The 19,987-nt window shown below is 47.9% G+C and overlaps 1 protein-coding gene across 1 annotated transcript in view; it reads left to right on the top strand.

Moving 5' to 3' along the window:
• Positions 1 to 4,960: 4,960 nt before the first annotated feature.
• Positions 4,961 to 19,987, top strand: part of MOCOS (molybdenum cofactor sulfurase) — a 56,536-nt gene continuing 41,509 nt past the window's right edge. Inside the window, exons 1-5 of the mRNA XM_052660508.1 lie at positions 4,961 to 5,102; positions 12,585 to 12,674; positions 13,906 to 13,972; positions 15,146 to 15,790; positions 19,823 to 19,899. Coding sequence (XP_052516468.1) covers positions 4,961 to 5,102; positions 12,585 to 12,674; positions 13,906 to 13,972; positions 15,146 to 15,790; positions 19,823 to 19,899 — 1,021 coding nt within the window. The remainder of the gene's footprint in view (positions 5,103 to 12,584; positions 12,675 to 13,905; positions 13,973 to 15,145; positions 15,791 to 19,822; positions 19,900 to 19,987) is intronic.

Genomic DNA, 19,987 nt, shown 5'->3' with positions numbered 1-19,987 from the left:
ATGAATGGCCAATAAGCACCTGAAAAGATACTCAACGCCACCAATCAGTAGGGAAACGCAAATCAACACCGTAGAGAGAAGCCACCTCACACCCAGTAGGATGGCTTTACTATAACAACGACAAAAATCTAACCAAACCAAATAAAACCAGAAAGTAAGGACTGGTGAGAATGTGGAGAAATTGGAACCCTGTGCACTACTGGTCAGAACGTAAAATGCTGCACCTGCTGTGGAAAACAGTGTGGTAATTCCTTAAAAATTAAAAATAGCACTACCATACGATCCAGCAATGCCGCTTCCGGTTATATGTTTGAAAGAACCGGAAGTAGGATCTCAAAGGGATACTCCCACACCCATGTTTATAGTATTGTTTATAATAGTCAAGCAGTGGAAGTATTCCACTTGTCCATCAGTTTGGATGGGTCAAAAAATATGGTATATACCTACGTGTGCGTTAGTCGCTCAGTCGTGTCCGACTCTCTGCAGTCCCACGGTCTGTAGCCCACCAGGCTCCCCTGTCCATGGGATTCTCCAGGAAAGAATACTGGAATGGGTTGCCATGCCCTCCTCCAGGGGGTCTTTCCGACTCAAGGATCAAACCTGGGTCTCCCACATTGCAGGTATATACCTATAGTGGAACCTAAACATATATATATATGTATATATATATATACACACACACACATATATACACATATATATATATACACACACACACATATATATATAGCAGGTATATACCTATAGTGGAACCTAAATCTATATATATACATATATACACACAAACACACATATATATATAGCAGGTATATACCTACAATGGAACCTAAACCTATATATATATACATATATACACACACACATGCACACACATATATATAGCAGGTATATACCTACAATGGAACCTAAACCTATATATATATATGTGTATATATATACACACACACACACATATATACACCTATATACACATATATATACACACATACATACATACACACACACACACATATATATAGGAAGTAAAGTAAGTAAGTGAAGTCGCTCAGTCGTGTCCAACTCTTTGCAACCCCGTGGACTGTAGCCTACCAGGCTCCTCTGTCCATGGGATTTTCCAGGCAAGAGTACTGGAGTGGGTTGCCATTTCCTTCTCCGGGGGATCTTCCTGACTCAGGGACTGAACCTGGGTATCCCGCATTGCAGGCAGACACTTTACCCTCTGAGCCACCAGGGAACCCTATACATTATTCAGTCTTAAAAAAAGTGAAGTCACTCAGTCGTGTCTGACTGTCTGCGACCCCATGGACTGTAGCCTGCCAGGCTCCTCTGTCCATGGGATTTTCCAGGCAAGAGTCCTGGAGTGGGTTGCCATTTCCTTCTCCAGGGGATCTTCCTGACCCAGGGATTGAACTGGGTTCTACCTGCATTCTAGGCAGACACTTTACTGTCTAAGCCACCAGGGAAGATCCTTAAAAAAAGGAAATTCTAAACACATTCTACCACATGGACATTATGCTAAGTGAAATAAGCTAGTTACAAAAAGACAAATACTGTTTGATTCCACCCATATGAGGTACTTCAGTTCAGTTCAGTTCAGTTCAGTCACTCAGTCATGTCCAACTCTTTGTGACCCCATGAATCGCAGCACACCAGGCCTCCCTGTCCATGAACTCCTGTAGTTCATTCAAACTCATGTCCATCGAGTCGGTGATGCCATCCAGCCATCTCATCCTCCGTCATCCCCTTCTCCTCCTGCCCCCAATCCCTCCCAGCATCAGAGTCTTTTCCAATGAGTCAGCTCTTCGCATGAGGTGGCCAAAGTACTGGAGCTTCAGCTTTAGCATCATTCTGCCAAAGAACACCCAGGACTGATCTCCTTCAGAATGGACTGGTTGGATCTCCTTGCAGTCCATGGGACTCTCAAGAGTCTTCTCCAACACCCCGGTTCAAAAAAATCAGTTCTTCAGCGCTCAGCCTTCTTCACAGTCCAACTCTCACATCCATACATGACCACAGGAAAAACCATAGCCTTGACTAGATGCACCTTTGCTGGCAAAGTAATGTCTCTGCTTTTCAATATGCTATCTAGGTTGGTCATAACTTTCTTTCCAAAGAGTAAGCGTCTTTTAATTTCATGGCTGCAATCACCATCTGCAGTGATTTTGGAGCCCCCAAAAATAAAGTCAGCCACTGTTTCCACTGTTTCCCCATCTAGTAGAGTAGCCAAATTTTTGTGTACAGAAAGTAGAACAGTGGTTGCCAGAGGCTGGGGGAGGGGGAAGTGGAGTTCTTATTTAATGGGTACAGAACTTGTTTTGCAAGATGAAAGGAACTCTGGAGATTGTTTGCACAGCAGGTGGATGAACTTGATACTACTGAACTGTGCACTTAAAAATGGTGAAGGGACTTCCCAGGCAGTCCAGTGGTTAAGACCCCAAGCTTCCAAAGCCAGGGTTGTGGGTTAGATCCCTGGTCAGGGAACTAAGATCCCATATGCTTTGTGACCAAAAATAACGAAAAAAAGAGCTCTGGCTTCTGAAGAAAAGAAAAAAAAACTCCTAAGAGGGTAAATTTCATGTTATGTATATTTAACACAATTAAAAACAATTTTTTTTAAAGGAGTTCTGACTTGGCCCATTCAGATTGTTTCCTAGCAAGTCTGTCCTAAAGTAGTACCCTTGTGGATTTCTGACTTGTTACGCAGTCACATAACACCTTGAGGAGAAGTACTCCGTCCATTCCCTGGGAAATAACCTGTCACTCCTCGGGGTGCAGTTCAAGGATGCTAACGTCAGTATCACCCGGGCTAGTTAGAAACCTAGAACCTGTCCCACGCCTGCCAAACTTAATTAGAATCTGCATTTTAATAGATTTCCAGATAATTCTTGCAGGTTAATTCCTGAAAAACTTGTCCTCAAGGAGAAGAAGGGCATTAAAAAGAGGGGTGAGAGGAGCACCACCCCCCACTATTCCCCCAACTTACAGGTAGGGAAACGGAGGCCAAGATGCCCAAGGTTCCTGCTCCAAGTGTGGCTAGAAGGTGTGGCACAGGCAGGTGGGTTGGGTGATGATGATAAGGAGCAAAGTGGGGCACCCATCCATCGATGCATTCATTCCTTCCAGAGTAAGATCCTAGGGATTCTGCTGTGAATGAGATGAGCCAGAGTGGTCTTCAGGCAGAGTCCACCCAGGCGCTACAGCCTCTGTACCCAGTGCCTTCAGTCTGGGCCACAACCACCGCTTCCATGCCCCTCCCCCGCAGGGTCTTTCTTAGATCTGGTGCTGGGGGCGCGGTCAGGAGGACTGGCTCTCACAGTGGGCCACTGGGCAGCAGGATCCTCGGGGTGCTTTTTATACAAGCAGAGGCTGGTCCAGGGAGTCTGTTCCACTCACTGTCATGCATCCCAAGGCGACCGCAGGCCTGGCAGTCGCACAGGCAATGAACTTGTCTCCTGGGCTCCCTTCCCACCACAGCTTGCTTGAGGGCTAGGACAGGAAGGAAGGGGGCAGAGCACAATTATTAAAAGAATGATGAAACTATTGAGAGGAACAGGATGTAACAAAAACGGGTTAGAACCTCCTAGGCCCAAGATGGCGGACAATTTGACCTCCAGTAGACCTTGAGCCTCATGCACTCACTCTAATACGTTAGCCTCTGCTAAAGGGCACACCACCAGTGCCCTGGCAGTTCCATAAAAGGCCAAAAAGTGGATGCTACCCTAGTTCCCGAAAATCCCTGCCCCTTCTCCAAGACAGAATATTCCTCCCACTCATTAGCCTATGAAATGACCCAACCCATAAAAACTAAGCACCCCACACTTCCAGGCACCTTTCCCACCTTCTGAGACAGCCCACACTCTGTCTATGGATTGTGCCTCTAACTAAACCTTTCATTTTTCTGTGTCTTGCTCTTGAATTCTTATCTGCATAACCTGCCTCGAGGATAGATGTGATCTTGACCATCCTCTCATGCCCCATTTTTCCTACTACAGAGCCAGTAGTAGGGCCCCACCGTGGGTCACCAAGGACCAGAATCTGAGTCCTCACCTCAGCTCCCTCCAGACTTCGTGGCTTCGTACAGTGGGTTCAGCACAGCCCCCGCCTGGTTCTACACCCGCGGCACCTGCCCTTCGCTGGGCCTCCAGTACTTTTCACTCCATCCTGGGAAGCGGCCCGCACCTGCCCACCCGCTTCTTCACTCACTCCCGGCCGCGCAATTCGCGCACGTGGGTGTGACCCGGCCCTCCACACTCGAGGCAGTAATCCCCTCGGATACAGGGCCCCGGATGGAGCGGAGGAGGAGCTTTTGCTTGGGTCGCTCTCGAACTACCCGGTTCCGACGGTGCGCACCTGCCTAGACTTGATTAACCAAACTCTTGGATTCTCGGTCTTTTTCCTCTTTCACCTTTTGCTCAGCCGCATTTTCAGAGACGCCGAGCGCACGCCCCACTGGGGAGCCGCAGCCCCGGACAACGCCCTGGCAAACGCCCCGCCCCGCACCCTGGAGTTCCTCCGGGGAGAGTGAGGGTCCCGGGCGCTGCGCTGGGCTCGGGCCAGGGAGAGTCGGGCCGGGAGGATCTCCAGGTTCCAGGATTCCCAGCAGCAAAAGCAGTTCATTGCATCTTCCATCCGCCTGTCCGTGGGACCGCAGATACACGAAACTTTGCGTTCCCAGGGTCTGGGGGCATCTCCATGGACTGCGATGCAAAGCAGACAGTCACGGGCACTGCCTCCCCGGCCCCCAGGTGGGAAAAGGGCAGAAAGGGGTGAAACTCCGTGAGTCAGCGCACCCAGGGCCTGCCGGGCCGGCCCGGAGAGGCGCCGCCCCTCGGCGGGGACGCGGTGCCACGGGAGGGCCGGGAGGCGCGGCCGGGGCGCGGCGGGGCGGAGTCCGCGCGGGCTGGCCCGGGCGCTTCCCGGCCGCTGCCGGCCTGGACGGCGCGGCGGGCAGGCCTGGGTCATGGCCGGCGGGGCCGCGCATCCGGGAGCCGAGCTGCTGGCCTTTGAGCGGTTCCTGGACTCGAGCCTGCAGCCTCTCGTCTACGGGTATGGCCGGGGCAGCCTGCGTGAGCTCCGGGCGCGCGAGTTCGGCCGCCTGGCAGGTGAGACCGGCGGGGGGAACCTGTGCGGGGCTGGTGGGGGACACACGGTTTCTAGAACCAACGTGGGGGCGGGGGAGCTTTTGCTCCCTGTGGGAGCGGCGTTACCTCACTGGCGTCGCATCTCGAATCGAAAGACCTGGAGGGATGTGTCCACGCGCCCTCCTCGTGGACGCGGCTCGCTGGGGTCCTACCTGCAACCCAAGACTTGCTGCTCCTTAGACTTCCAGTCGTGTGGTACCGACATGGTCCTTTGCCACCTGTCTCTGCCCTCCGGGAACAAGACTGAGGATTCCTTTGGCCTTTGCTTGCCCGAGACTCCCGGCTCTAAAAGTCCAACTGGAGCCAGGGTTGCAAAATGCAGGAATGTCCGGCGGCTGTGACTGTTCGTCTGCTCGCCCGGGGGCGGGAGCGGTGCTCGCGAGCCCAGCGCGCGGGGTGGGGACCGCGACTTTGCGGGCGCGCGGGGTGGGGACCGATGGGCTGCGCTCCAGACTCTGGGTTGCCTCGCAGCAACTTTTCTTTTCGAAGTCTCATTTTTTCTCACTCGTGTAGGTAAAACAATGCCTTGGAAGTGCAGCTCGGTGGGGGATCTGAAGAATTAGCAAACCGTGCAATTTGAACTTTTAAGTACAGGACGAGATTGTATATTGGACGTGAGGACCGGGATCACATCGTGCCTTGGAGTTCCGCAAGGCGGAACAGGCAGTTTAAATTGGAAATCAAGCTCCATGTGGCCCGCGGTCCTTCCAGCCCATTGCTGCAGGGCGGGAGGGGACCACTCGCACTGGGTCGGGACTCATCCTTTTGCCGGGGACCTTGTATGAGGGGCTTCTCCAAGCGTTAGAACGGCATTCTGGTTGAACTGGGAGGGATGAGGGGTAGGGGGCAGGACGTGGCGCCGGGCACCGGGATTTGAGGTGCACTTTTTCTGGGCTTCCCTGGTGGCTCAGACGGTAAAGAATCTGCGTGCAATGCAGGAGATGGGAGTTTGATCCCTGGGTCGGGAAGATTCCCTGGAGAAGGGAATGGCTACGCTCGCTAGTATTCTTGCCTGGAGAATTCCATGGACAGAGGAGCCCGGTGGGCTACAGTCCATGGGATCGCAAAGAGTAGGACATGACAGTGCCTAACACTTTGACGTTTTTCACTTTATTCTGTCTTGGCGAACAGTGTCACTTTCCAGCTTGTGACAGAAGGGCAGCCAGGATGTATGTTTCATTAATCAGCTCTTTGCCTCATTTTCTCATGTTTTGGAAAGTGATGCTTTTTTCCCCCTCTCTTTTGGGAGGTTTAAGGGCTGTGGTCCAGTCTGTACTTACCTGGAGAGGCTCAAGGAGGAGACAGGGGCCCTCTGGCTGTCTCTCTTCTCTCCCTGATCTTCCCAGTCCCGCATTCATCTGCTGGAGACAGTTCCCCTTTACCCTCCCCATCTCCTTCTCCTTCTCTGAATTTTTTTGGTTATGGAAACTTCCCACCCGCAGAAATAGAGACAGCTATAGAATAAACACCCCACAGGTGCAGAGGAAGTGAGAAAGGTGTCCCATTCTTTTGAAGCAAATCCCAGAGGCTGTTATTGTTCAGTCCCTAATTATTTTAGCATCCCTCCTCCTTAATCCCCTGATCCCCTCCAGCTGTGATCTCTTACACCCATCATTAGCTGACCCCTCCTCTCAACATCACCTGGGAAAGTGGGAAGTAGGTGTCTCTCTGTTTCATTCTTGTGTCTCAGTGAACAGCACACTTTTCCTCAGGGTAAAATTTAGCTGTGATAGGATCCCAGGCTGGCCTTAAGTGCCCCTTTAACATCTACTCTATTTGTGGTAGTGTTTTGTGATTATCTATCTGTCATCTACTTGGTATAATTTCCCAACATTTCCCAACATTATGATTGTGGTAGACATTTGAGGACTAAACTCACCCTTCCCATCATTGGGAGTCTTGGAAAATATCCCCCCTTTTTTCACATGGAAACAAATGAATTAGCAAGAGGGCAGGGAAAAATAAGCAAACCAAAATAACTCAAGATTCCCCCTCTTCTTCCTTCCCCTGACCTCTATCCACATCCCCTCAAAGTTTTCCTGCAGGTTTGAGAATTTGTCTGGTTAAGTGGTTTGCTCTGGATAACTAAATGCTTAACCTTTAAGTGCTGAAACATTTCCCAACTCATTGGGTGGGAACATCCTTGTTTTCGTGAAGGGAGCTTGTTGATTCCACAGATGTGGTTCAAATGGTTCTTAAAGCCTCTGGGTGCTGATCGATGGCCACTCACCTTACGTGCAACCGAGAACTAAGTTACATGAGCCAGAGCAGACCCTGGGATTTCCTTTCTTGAAGACCGAATGCCAACTAGGGGTCTTTTGCCTGTTTCTTCTAATAATAACGGCAGTGCACTGTAGCTCTCCCTAATGATGGTTGGACAACGGCCTTTCTTTTGGTGTGGTATCTTTCTATTTCTGAATCTTCAGTAAATGAGAACATTATTTGAAAACTAATGTTTTGGATTAGGTAATACATTTACCATGGTACCAAATTCAAAAGGTGCCAAAAGAGGTTGAAGAATGGCCAGGGAGCCCCCGCTCTCACTCCAGCTGCAGCCACCGTAGCCACCCCACAGTCAACTGCTGCCATTTATGTTTTGTATGCCTTTCCAGGGCTTGGCTATGTTTATATGTATGTGTACATTTTTTTTTTCCACATGGTTGAGCCATAACATTTCTTACCACCTGACATAATTTACATTTATTTATCGTCTTTCTCTGTCACTAGCATACGGCTTCTATTTTATCTGTTGTTATGTTCCCAGCACTTAGAACAGTGCCTGAAACAGTAAGTGCCCCCAAATATTTCTTGAATATGAAAACACTCAATAAACTAGGAATAAAAGGAAGTTTAATCAACCAGATAAAGACTATCTACAAAAAAACCCACGGCTAACCTCATACTTAAAGGTGAAAGAACGAAAATTTTACCCTTGGGATTAGGAACAAGGCAAGGAAATCTGTTCTTACAACTTCTATTCAATATAGTCCTAGAAGTTCTAGCCAGGAAAACTAGGCAAGAAAATGAAATAAAAATCATCCAGATTGACAAGGAAGAAGTAAAACATCTCTACTTGATGAGAGTGTAATCTTGTATACAGAAAATCCTAAAAAAAATCCACACACAAAACAGTTCAGTTCAGCTCAGTTCAGTCGCTCAGTCGTGTCCAACTCTTGGCAACCCCATGAATTGCAGCACACCAGGCCTCCCTGTCCATCACCAACTCCCGGAGTTCACTCAGACTCACGTCCAGCTAGTTGGTGATGCCATCCAGCCATCTCATCCTCTGTCGTCCCCTTCTCCTCCTGCCCCTAGTCCTTCCCAGCATCAGAGTCTTTTCCAGTGAGTCAACTCTTCGCATGAGGTGGCCAAAGTACTGGAGTTTCAGCTTTAGCATCATTCCTTCCAAAGAAATCCCAGGGCTGATCTCCTTCAGAATGGACTGGTTGGATCTCCTTGCAGTCCAAGGGACTCTCAAGAGTCCTCTCCAACACCACAGTTCAAAAGCACCAATTCTTCGGCACTCAGCTTTCTTCACAGTCCAACTCTCACATCCATACATGACCACAGGAAAAACCATAGCCTTGATTAGATGGACCTTTGTTGGCAAAGTAATGTCTCTGCTTTTCAATATGCTATCTAGGTTGGTCATAACTTTCCTTCCGAGGAGTAAGCGTCTTTTAATTTCATGGCTGCAATCACCATCTGCAGTGATTTTGGAGCCAAAAAAAAAAATAATAATAAAGTCTGACACTGTTTCCACTGTTTCCCCATCTATTTGCCATGAAGTGATAGGACCAGATGCCATGATATTTGCTGTCTGAATGTTGAGCTTTAAGCCAACTTTTTCACTCTCCACTTTCACTTTCATCAAGAGGCTTTTTAGTTCCTCTTCACTTTCTGCCATAAGGGTGGTGTCATCTGCATATCTGAGTTTATTGATATTTCTCCCAGCAATCTTGATTCCAGCTTGTGTTTCTTCCAGCCCAGCGTTTCTCATGATGTACTCTGCATAGAAGTTAAATAAGCAGGGTGACAATATACAGCCTTGACGTACTCCTTTTCCTATTTGGAACCAGTCTGTTGTTCCATGTCCAGTTCTAACTGTTGCCTCCTGACCTTCAACAAAACAGTTAGAACTAAAAAACAAGTCCAGCAAAGTTGTAGTATAGATCAGTGTACAAACATCAATTCAATTTCTATACAGTATCAATGAACACTGTGCTAGTGAAATGAAGAAAACAATGCCCAAAGCCTCAAAAACAAAACAAACAAAAAACACACCAAAATACTCAGGAATAAATTTATCAAAAGAAATACAAAACTATAAAACATTGGAATAAAAGAAGACCTAAATAAATGGAAAGACATCTTACATTCATGGATTGGAAGACTTAATGTTGTTAAGATGTCACTACTCCTCAAATTGACCTAAGACTTAATGCAATTTCTATCAAAATCCGAAGTATTTTTCTTTTGACAAGTTGATCCTAAAATTTATATAGAAATGCAAATGATCCAGAATACCCAAGGCAATCTTGAAAAAGAACAAAGTTGAAGGGTTTACACTTCCATAAAAGGAAAGGTAAGTAAGATTTATATAAAGTTACAATAATCAAGACAGTGTGGTATTGGCATAAAGATAGACAGATAGACCAATGAAGGAGAATTGTGAGTTGAGAAATAAACCTGTACATTTATGGTCAATTTATCTTCATCAGGATGCGAAGACTATCCAGTAGGAGAAAAAAGAATATCTTAAATGGTGTATCCACACACCAGAGACTGAAGTTGGACCCCTCTTCAACACTGTATTTAAAAATTAACTCAAAATGGATCAAAGACCTAAATATAAGAGCTAAAAGTATAAAACTCTGAGAAGAAAGCATAAGTATAAATCATTAGGACCTTGGATTAGGCAATGGTTTCTTATGACACCAAAATTACAAACAATAAAAATAGACAAATTGTACTTCATCAGAATTAAAAACATTTTTTTTTTCAATGAATCCCATCAAGAGAGTGAAAGAACAACTAACCAGGGAGAAAACATATGTCCACACGAAAGTTTGTACATATATGTTCATATCAGCATTATTTATGATAGGCAAAAATAGAACCAAATATTCACCAGTAGATGAGTAGTTAAACAAAATATGTGGCATTCCATAAAATGGAATACTATTCAGTCATAAAAAGGAATGAAGTTCTGATACATGCTACAATATGGATGCCCCTTGAAATTGTTATGCTAAATGAAAGAAGCCAGGCACAAAAGCCCACATGTTGTATGATTCCGTTTATATGGGAAGTCCAGACTAGGTAAATCTATGCTGTGCTGTGCTTAGTCACTCAGTAATGTCTGACTCTTTGTGACCCCACGACTATAGCCCGCCAGGGGGTTACAGTCTAAGGGGCTTCTCTAGGCAAGAATACTAGAGTGGGTTGCCATGCCCTCCTCCAGGGGATTTTCCCAGCCCAGGGATTGAACCCAGGTATCCTACATTGCAGGCAGATTCTTCAGCCTTTGAACCAATAGAGGCAGAAAATAGATTGGCGATTGCCAGGGCTAGGGCTGGGTGGATTTACGGAGTGAGTAGTAAAGGCTGTGGGGTCTCTTTTTGGGGTGAATGAATGTTCTAAAATTAAATAGTGCCCATGGTTGCATGACTATATTAATATACTAAATTGTAAATTTTTAAAGGACAAATTTTATGGTATGTGAATTAATCTCAGTAAAGCCATTACAAAATAAATGAAAAATTTATTCTGCACAAAGCAAAAATATTTGCTAAGTAGATGAAATAATGAATGAATCTATTCACATGTATGTTCTTGAAAACATGTCTTGGAGTTTGTTCCATGGCAGTACTTACAAATTACCAGATGGAAGTATTCAAATTCTTTATTTTAAATACATAGACAGTGCTGCACTGAATGTCCTCATTGACAGGCCATTTCATCTATCTTCAATTTATAAGATAGATTTCAGGAAGATGAATTACTAGGTCAAGGAGAGTTTGCATTTTGAAAGCATAAGTGATACTGCTAAGTAGCTGTTCATAAAGAAGTGGTACCAGTTTTCCCTCCTACAGCCATGTCCCATTGGGCCTGTTTGCCCACACTTCACCCACACAGTGAGTTATCCAATCTTTTGATCTGGGGCGGTCTGATTGATAAGGCTCGGTATCTTGCTGTCATCTAAATTTGCCTGTCTCTATTTGGGGAAGAGACTGGCAAGGTTGCCTCCATTCCCAGGCATCTCTGAAGCCTTCAGAGCTGTTAAAAGGTTGAGGACTGTGGAAGTCACTGTGGGAAAGCAGAATCAGGGCTGGACAGCCACGGAAACTCCAGAATAGGGTGTGAGTCATAGTGTGAAATAGCTTTGCCATCCTGAATCAGGGACGTCTGCTAGGCTCCTCCGCCTCCCCTATGGGCTGCTTCTCCAAGTTCAGAAGAGACACGGTTCATCAGGGAGGCTCTCAGGGCCCTAAGGGCTGTTAAGTGCTGAAGTGCAGTTCTTCCATTGCCCATGACTTTACTTGGATTAAGAATCACACATCGACAAGGGAGGGTTGGGGAGTGGAGAAGGACTGGCAGTTTGAGATTAGCAAATGTAAACTGGCTTCCCAGGTGGTGTTAGTGGTAAAGAACCTGCCTGCCAATGCAGGAGATGTAAGAGATTCGGGTTTGATCCCTGGGTCAGGAAGATCCCCTGGAGGAGGGCACGGCGACCCACTCCAGTATTCTTGCCTGGAGACTTCCACGGACAGAAGAGCCTGGTGGGCTATAGTCCATAGGGTTGCACAGAGTCGGACGAGACTGAAGCAACTTAGCACTCATGCACAAACTATTATATATAGGATGGATAACAGCAAGAGATCAAACCGGTCAATCGTAAAGGAAATCAGTCCTGAATATTCATTGGAAGGACTGATGCTGAAGCTGAAACTCCAATACTCTGGGCATCTGATGTGAAGAACTGACTTGTTGGAAAAGACCGTGATGCTGGAAAAGATTGAACGCAGGAGGAGAAGGGGATGACAGAGGATGAGATGGTTGGATGGCATCACCGACTCAACGGACATGAGTTTGAGCAAGCTCTGGGAGTTGGTGATGGACGGGGAAACTTGGTGTGCTGCAGGCCATGGGGTCACAAAGAGTTGGACACAACTGAGTGACTAAACTGAACTGAAACAGCAAGATCCCACTGTATAAGACAGAGAACTATATTCAGAATCCTGTGATAAACCCTAATGGAAAAGAATATGAAAAGAATATTCAAAAAGAAGAAGCACATGTCAAGAGGCTGGGAGAATCAGTGTCCTGTTATGTCTAAACACATCAAATGGGCACTGGCCAGGTTCACACAAAGCAGATCTAGATAAAGTGAGTGAAATACCTCTGAAAATAATCACAGCTTTATTTTGTATTTTCTTTCAGGAACTGTCTATCTTGACCATGCAGGAACCACGTTGTTCCCCCAGAGCCAGATTACAAGCTTCATGAAAGATCTCATGGAAAATGTTTATGGTAAAGAAAAACACAGCATAACTGATTTTTTGCATTGAACTTCAGCCAACTATTGGGTTGGCCAAAAAGTTCATTTGGGTTTTTCTGTCCCACCTCGAATGACCTTTCAGGCCAACCCGATACATTCAGCTGATAGATCTATTGCCTAATAAAATGTCAGATGGACAGGTGGGGACAGTGCTGAATACACAGCACTGAGCAAGACCCTTGTGAGAGGGGGTCAGGCAAGCACCTGGGGTCAGTGCCATAGCACATGTGCTGCTGGGTAGGAGAGACTGGTTCAGGGATACGCGGGTAACCTCCAGAAGAAGGGGTCGGTGTCAGGGAGGAGGCCTGGGGTACGAAGGTGCTGCGTTTGGGGGTGGGGTGGCCCTGTGGGACCAGCGCAGAGTGGAGGATGGGACAATGGGGAACATGCATTCATTCACTCCATCAGTGTTTATCAAACCGCCCTGGTGTTGGGAGCATAGTGCTGTAATGGGAACAAAGTAAATACATTCCCTGCCTTCATGGACTGCGGTCTAGGAGAGACAAGACCTCAATCAAGTGATTCCAAATAAATGTAAAAAAAGAACAAGTAAAGTAGTGTAACACAGAAATAAAGTAAATTATTAATAGTGTGAAGGGCTGTGACCCAAAGACCCTAGTGCCAGGGGGGCTCTGTATGTTCAGAGTGACCATGAGTCGGCAGTGTAGCTATCAGAGAAAGCTTCTGCAGGAGGGGGCAGATGCTGGAGGAAGAGCAGGAATTCACTCGGAAAAGAGGAGGAGAGGGCATTTCAGGCAGAAGCAGCAGCGTGCGCCAGGACCCTGCGGTGGTTTTAGGAACCAGCCCCCAAACAGGGAGGGGAGGAGAGCGGTGGAGATGTGAACAGAGCTGGGTAGGCGCGGTATTCAGTTCACTTCTTCTACCTGGTGGGGGTGTGGGATCTACAAAACAGCTCAAAGGACATGGCCCAGAATCTATCCTGTAGCCCGTGAGGAGGAACTTTGTTTAATGGCTCAACTACTATTATTTTGTCTTGCTTGACTGTTTTCCTGTCTTTCTGCACTTTTTCACTTCTCTGATTAAATCTACTCTTTGGAACTCAGAGAGGCTGGATCATACAGTAGGTTTTTTTTTTTTTTTTTTGCTTAGCTTTTTGAGAAACTGAAGGAGAGGGTATTGGAGGAACACACCAGGAGAAACCACAAGTAGTGACCCTGCGGCTTTGTCTTTGTAATCTTCCAGGTAACCCTCACAGCCAGAACATCAGCAGCAAGCTCACCCATGACACAGTGGAACAGGTGCGGTTCAGGTGAGCAAATCGGGTTGCCCGCCTGCATGGGTGCCTGTGGGTGGATGGACTTCCTACCAGATGCCCACGTCCCACAGAGCTGCTGAGTTGGTTTTGGGAAGACCATGTTCAGCTAAATGGCCACACAAGCACGCTGCTAACCACCGGGTCAGAGGTCAGGAAGGTAAGTGTGAGCAGGTACAGAGCGAGAGCAGGTGCCATCACGAGTACAGGCAGGCGCCTCTGAGGTATCCAAGCTGTTGTGTGTGGCTCTGGGCTGGTGCCACCATTCCTGGGGGTCAGAGTGACAAGGAGTGACCCTAGTTCCTAAGTCTTGTTTTCGGGGAGAAGAAAAGTGCTTTCTCTGTTTTTTTCCTTTACGTATTTCAGATTTAGACATCTTGTTTTTTCCATTTCTCCCCTCCCTTTGACTAGTATTTGCACATAAAAAATTCTGCAAATAATTTAGGTGGTACTTAAAGATACTTGACTCAACACAATTTCAAGTTATTTCCTACCTGAAAGTGACACCTTTTGCTATAGGGTTGCCTGTGTTAAAACCAACATGAAACAAGTTGATGACTTAGAACTTGTTATGACAGAGCCAGACACTAAACCAAGAAGTGGTGTTTTCAGCTGAGTTTAAGGTAGTTGTGGATTTTGTCTTATCCACTTGGGGGTGGGGATTTGGGAGGCTGGGTAATTTTGCCAGTTTGCACCTCTTTGCATCTCTTCCCACAGCTTCCTCTGCCCCTGACCTCACTTCACCATGGTGGCAAAGCCTAACTGTTTTTTTTTTTTTCCTGTAGTTATTAAGATAGAGAGGGGGCTTCCCTGATGGCCCAGTGGCAAAGAATCTGCCCACAGTGCAGGAGACACAGAAAATGTGGGTTTGATCCCTGGGGTGGGAAGATTCTCCTGGGGGAGGAAATGGCAGCTCACTCCAGTATTCTTGCCTGGAAGCTTCCATAGACAGAGGAGCCTGGCAGGCTGCAGTCCATGGGAGTCTCAAAGAGTCGGGCACGACTGAGTGAGTGAGCGCTCACACACACACACACACACGCACACACACACACACACACACACACACACACGCACGGTGGAGAGACGTCTTATTAAGTAGAAATACACCTGCCTCTGAGCATTTAACGCGGCCGGTGACCGCGGAGTGGCCTGATGCTGTGCTTCTTCCAGGATCCTGGCGCACTTCCACACCTCCCCGGAGGACTACACGGTGATTTTCACCTCCGGGAGCACGGCTGCTCTTAAGCTGGTGGCAGAGGCTTTCCCGTGGGCGTCCCCGGGCCCGGAGGGCAGCGGCAGCTGCTTCTGTTACCTCACCGACAGCCACACGTCCGTGGTGGGCATGAGGAAGGTCACCGCGGCCAGGAACGTCACCTGCATCCCGGTCAGGCCAGAGGACATGTGGTCGGCCGAGAGACAGGACGCGGCTGCGGCCGGGGACCTCCCCGGCCAGCCTCCGCATCTCTTCTGCTACCCGGCTCAGAGTAACTTTTCCGGGACCAGATACCCGCTGTCCTGGATACGCGAGGTCAAGTCCGGGCGGAGGCGCCCAGCGAGCCGGCCCGGGCAGTGGTTCGTGCTGCTGGACGCGGCCGCCTTCGTGGGCACCTCGCCGCTGGACCTGTCGGTTCACCAGGCCGACTTTGTCCCCCTGTCCTTCTATAAGATCTTTGGCTTCCCCACCGGCCTGGGCGCTCTGCTGGCGAATAACCGTTCGGCTGCTCTGCTGAGGAAAACCTACTTCGGAGGAGGCACGGCCGCTGCGTACCTCGCGGGAGACGACTTCTACGTCCCGAGAGAGTCGGTGGCTGAGAGGTAGCCTGGGGATGGGAGCGGATGCTGAGCGTCAGCATGGCGCGGGCCTGGCGCCTGCCACCTGTAGGACTGTGCAGAGGAGGCGGGGCTTGGCTGGAGCTTCCGCAGCAGGCCTGTGTGGGTCTCCCACAGCTGTGGGCGAGCAAGGGCCTGCCAGTAAGGGCTGCTAGCAGAAGACATGAAGCCCTTCCGGGGGTAAGGAGGGTCGGCACCAGGCCTTTGCCCACAGCCCTGACATGACGGGAAGCTACTGAAGCAGTGACTTTTTTAAATTATAATTTTTATTTTTTTCAATTATGAAAGTATGAGAACTCGGGCTTCCCCGGTGGTTCAGTGGCAAAGAAGCTGCCTGCAAGACAGGAGATGTGGGTTCAATCCCTGGGTCAGGAAGATTCCCTGGAGAAGGAAATGGCAACCACTCCAGCATGCTTGCCTGTGAAATGCCATGGACAGACACGAAAACACAATAATAAGAGACTTGGAAAATATAGAACAAAGTTACATGTAGTTCCACTGTATATTGCTCTTACTTTTCTAGGTAGGTATATTAAGATTTCTTAAGTTGGAGTTTCAATATCAAACTCTCAAAAATTAAATAGAATGAATATACAGGAAAGTAGAAGGATATAGAAGACCTGAAAAGCACTATGAACCAATTCAACAAGCACAGCAACCCACTCCAGTATTCTAGCCTGGAGAATGCCTTGGACAGAGGTGCCTGGCGGGGTATAGTCCATAGGGTCGCAAAGAGTTGGACACGGCTGAAGCGACTTAGCACATAGGCATACGATTTTTGCACAGCTGCTGCTGCTGCTAGGTCACTTCAGTCGTGTCCGACTCTGTGTGACCCCATAGACAGCAGCCCACCAGGCTCCCCCGTCCCTGGAATTCTCCAGGCAAGAACACTGGAGTAAGTTGCCATTTCCTTCTCCAGTGCATGAAAGTGAAAAGTGAAAGTGAAGTTGCTCAGTCGTATCCGACTCTTCGCGACCCCATGGACTGAACAGCAGTAGGATACAAATTCTATTCAAGTTCCCATAGACTGTAAACTTGGAGATACTGGAACATATCCAGGGACATAACACAAGGTGCTGAAGCAGCGACTTAAGAATTTGGTACCATTTGGCCCAAGTGTGCACACGTGTTGACAGCACGGCTTGGTATCTGGTCAGCAGGAGGAGTCGGTCAAATGAGAGGCCACCAGATTCAGGAGTGCTGCTAAGAGCAGTCTCTACGAGCACCCCCCACCCTGGGGGGTCGTTACCAGGGAAGTTTGAGGGCTTGTCTGGGGCATGAAGATTGAAGGTATGAGCGGGTGGAAATGGCAGCCGATCCAGGCTTCTGCAGGGGCCAACAGCGGGTGGTGGCCAGGTACCATGAGGTGGGGCCAGGACCTGGTCACTGTGCTGGGGCCTGAGAAGCCCACAGGGCCTGAATGGGAAGGGGGTTCAGATCCCCCACAGACCCAGGTCAGACTGGAGGGTCCTGCAGGAAGGGGGCGTGGCCTCGGCAGTAGGGTCATAGCCCAGAGTGTAGGTCTCGGAGCTGGACTGCTGGGAGGTGGCTCCACTGCCACCAGCTGTGGGAATCGGGGCCTGTGATTTGACCTCTGCCCCTCATGTTTGTCCTGTAAAGTGCATCTCTTAGAGGATACAGTTCTTTAGCACTAATGTAGGTTAAAGCACCAAGACTGAGTTGGCATCAATACGTTATGAAGCTGTTCGATGTCTCTTTTATTTAGAACTTCTCCATAGATGGGCAGTTCTAAAAACAGGAATGCTAATGTAAAACCTCTTGAATCCAAGTGTGATAACGTAGCGTGTAATGTAACCAAGTGAGAAAAGAATGACAGGCACTCCATGTAAGTTAAAGGCAGAATGAAATAACAATCGAAATTTTATTAAGCCAATGGGGCACCTGAAGGTGAGGAGGAACAGGGCTGCTCATTCCAGGCGGGGCGTGGGTGCGGGTGGGCTGCCTCTTACAGTCTGGGTGAATTGCCTTCTAGCAGGTGCTGCACCAAGATTCCCAGATAGCTGAATGTATTTGTTTACCGTTAGAAGTCTCATTTGGGGAGTTTCCCTGGTGGTCCTCTGGTTAGGACTTGGTACTCTCACTCTGGTGGCCCGGATTCAATCCCTGGTCAAGGGACTAAGATCCTGCAAGCCATGTGGCCAAAAAAAAAAAAGTCTCATTTTTTCCTTCTAAGCCTAGATTAGCATGCACGAGATTTAATACCCAATCCAAATGTTTCTTGAGCATGTACCTGGACCATGCTCTTTTAACAAAATATTTATGTATTTATTTGTTTGCTTGGCTGCACCGGGTCTTAGTTGTGGCATGTGGGATTTTAGCTCCCTGACCAGGGATAGAACCTGGATTCCCTGCCTTGGGAGTGTGGAGTCTTAGCCATTGGACCACCAGGGAAGTCCCATGTTCTTAATCTTTTTCTATTTCATAACCCAATGAAAACATTTTTTGATGGAAACATAAAACCTCCCTTTTCTCCTGACTCTATTAATTTTTGATCAATAAATATTTATTATTGATCAATTAATAGCTGAAGTCATTATTGCCTAATCATGTTTAATTTATTAAAGCCTCATATGGTCAATTAATTATCAATTGATTTGTTGTTAATTCTGTATGTTTATTAATTACCATTTGTTTTATAAAAAAATTTGCATTGTGGTAATGATATTTTGAGCAACTCTTATCCCTAGAGTATTAAAATAAAAAGCATGATATTTCCATTGAAAGCTTCAACTTGCATAACGCTGCTATTTGTCACCACTTCCCTGGTAGCTCAGCTGGTAAAGAATCTGCCTGCAATGCAGGAGACCCTGGTTCAATCCCTGGGTTGGGAAGATCTCCTGGAGAAGGGAATGGCAACCCCCTCTAGTGTTCTTGCCTGGAGAATTCCATGAACAGAGGAGTCTGGCAGGCCCCAGTCCATGGGATGCTTGCTGGAAACTCCTTGCTGTCCCTAGCCTTCCCCTCGCTAATGCAGCAGCTAGGTGCATCTAATCAAAACCCAGGCCCCATCCAGTCACTCTCTCTGCTCAGAGCCCTCCAACCACTCATCTGACCCAGGGTGAAGTTCTCTGACTTGCCCTCTGAGCGCTCCCAGGCCCACTGATCTTGCTGTTCCAACTCTACCTGCTCAGGGCCTATGCTGCACCCCTCCTTGGAATACTGTTTCCCTTTGAAACTGTGAACTTAGCTTCACAAATGAGCAGTCTTCCTTGCTCCCTTACTTTCACTCTGCCTCTGCTTGAGCGATCTTCCTCGGAGAGGACCTGCCCTGACCGTCTCATCTAAAGGAGCCGCCAGCCAGGGCACTTGTCACCCCTGCCTTGTGCTTATTTGGCTTCCCTGTGTGTTTGCTGTTTGTCGTTTCTTATTTCAGTGCCCTTAGAGGGATGGAAGCCCAGTGAAGGCAGGAATCCTACTTGTCGTGTTCACCGCTGTATCCTTAGCAACCAGAACAGTGCCTGGCATGCGGTCCATGGACAATAAAGATTTGATGAGGATTTTGTCTAAATGAACCATTGAAAAATGTAAATATAGTGAACAGCTTGGTAACAGGAAGTTTATTGAGAGCCTTCTAATAACTGTAGTCCTGTAGACTTTGGAATGATAGACTCTTCTTAGGAACCTTGTGGCTACACAATGGATCTTACTGAATCAACTCCCTGTCAAGGGGTGCTGTCTTGGGGTCAAGGGCAGCTTTGTAGGAGCCACAGCACTTGAGGTTTTGTCAAGTCTGAAGTCTTCCGAGGTCCTGACTATCTTTCAGGGCCCCTCATCATCACTGCCAGACATAAGCTGCAGAACAGGTCAAGGCCAGAGGTAGCCTGCGTGTCTTGGTGTGACAGCCGTCTGTCTCGAGGTGGGAAGGGAGACAGCGTATAAGGCCGCAGAGGCAAAGTCTCCATAGACCCGAGGCGCAAAGCCCTGGTGTCACATACATGAAATGCACATGGAGGCTTTGGTCACAGCTTGACCTTGTCCCTCTCCCCACTGTTGCAGGTTTGAAGATGGCACCATCTCCTTCCTTGATGTGATAGCACTAAAACATGGATTTGATGCCCTAGAGCGCCTCACAGGTCAGTGGACATCTTTTTTTTCCTTTTTGGTTCTACAAGATCTTGGTTGTGGCATGTGGGATCTTTAGTTCTGGCGTGTTAACGCTTA

Source organism: Budorcas taxicolor, chromosome 22 (genome assembly GCF_023091745.1).
Source record: "Budorcas taxicolor isolate Tak-1 chromosome 22, Takin1.1, whole genome shotgun sequence".
Taxonomy (NCBI): domain Eukaryota; kingdom Metazoa; phylum Chordata; class Mammalia; order Artiodactyla; family Bovidae; genus Budorcas; species Budorcas taxicolor.
This window is presented reverse-complemented; position numbering and strand designations above follow the sequence as displayed.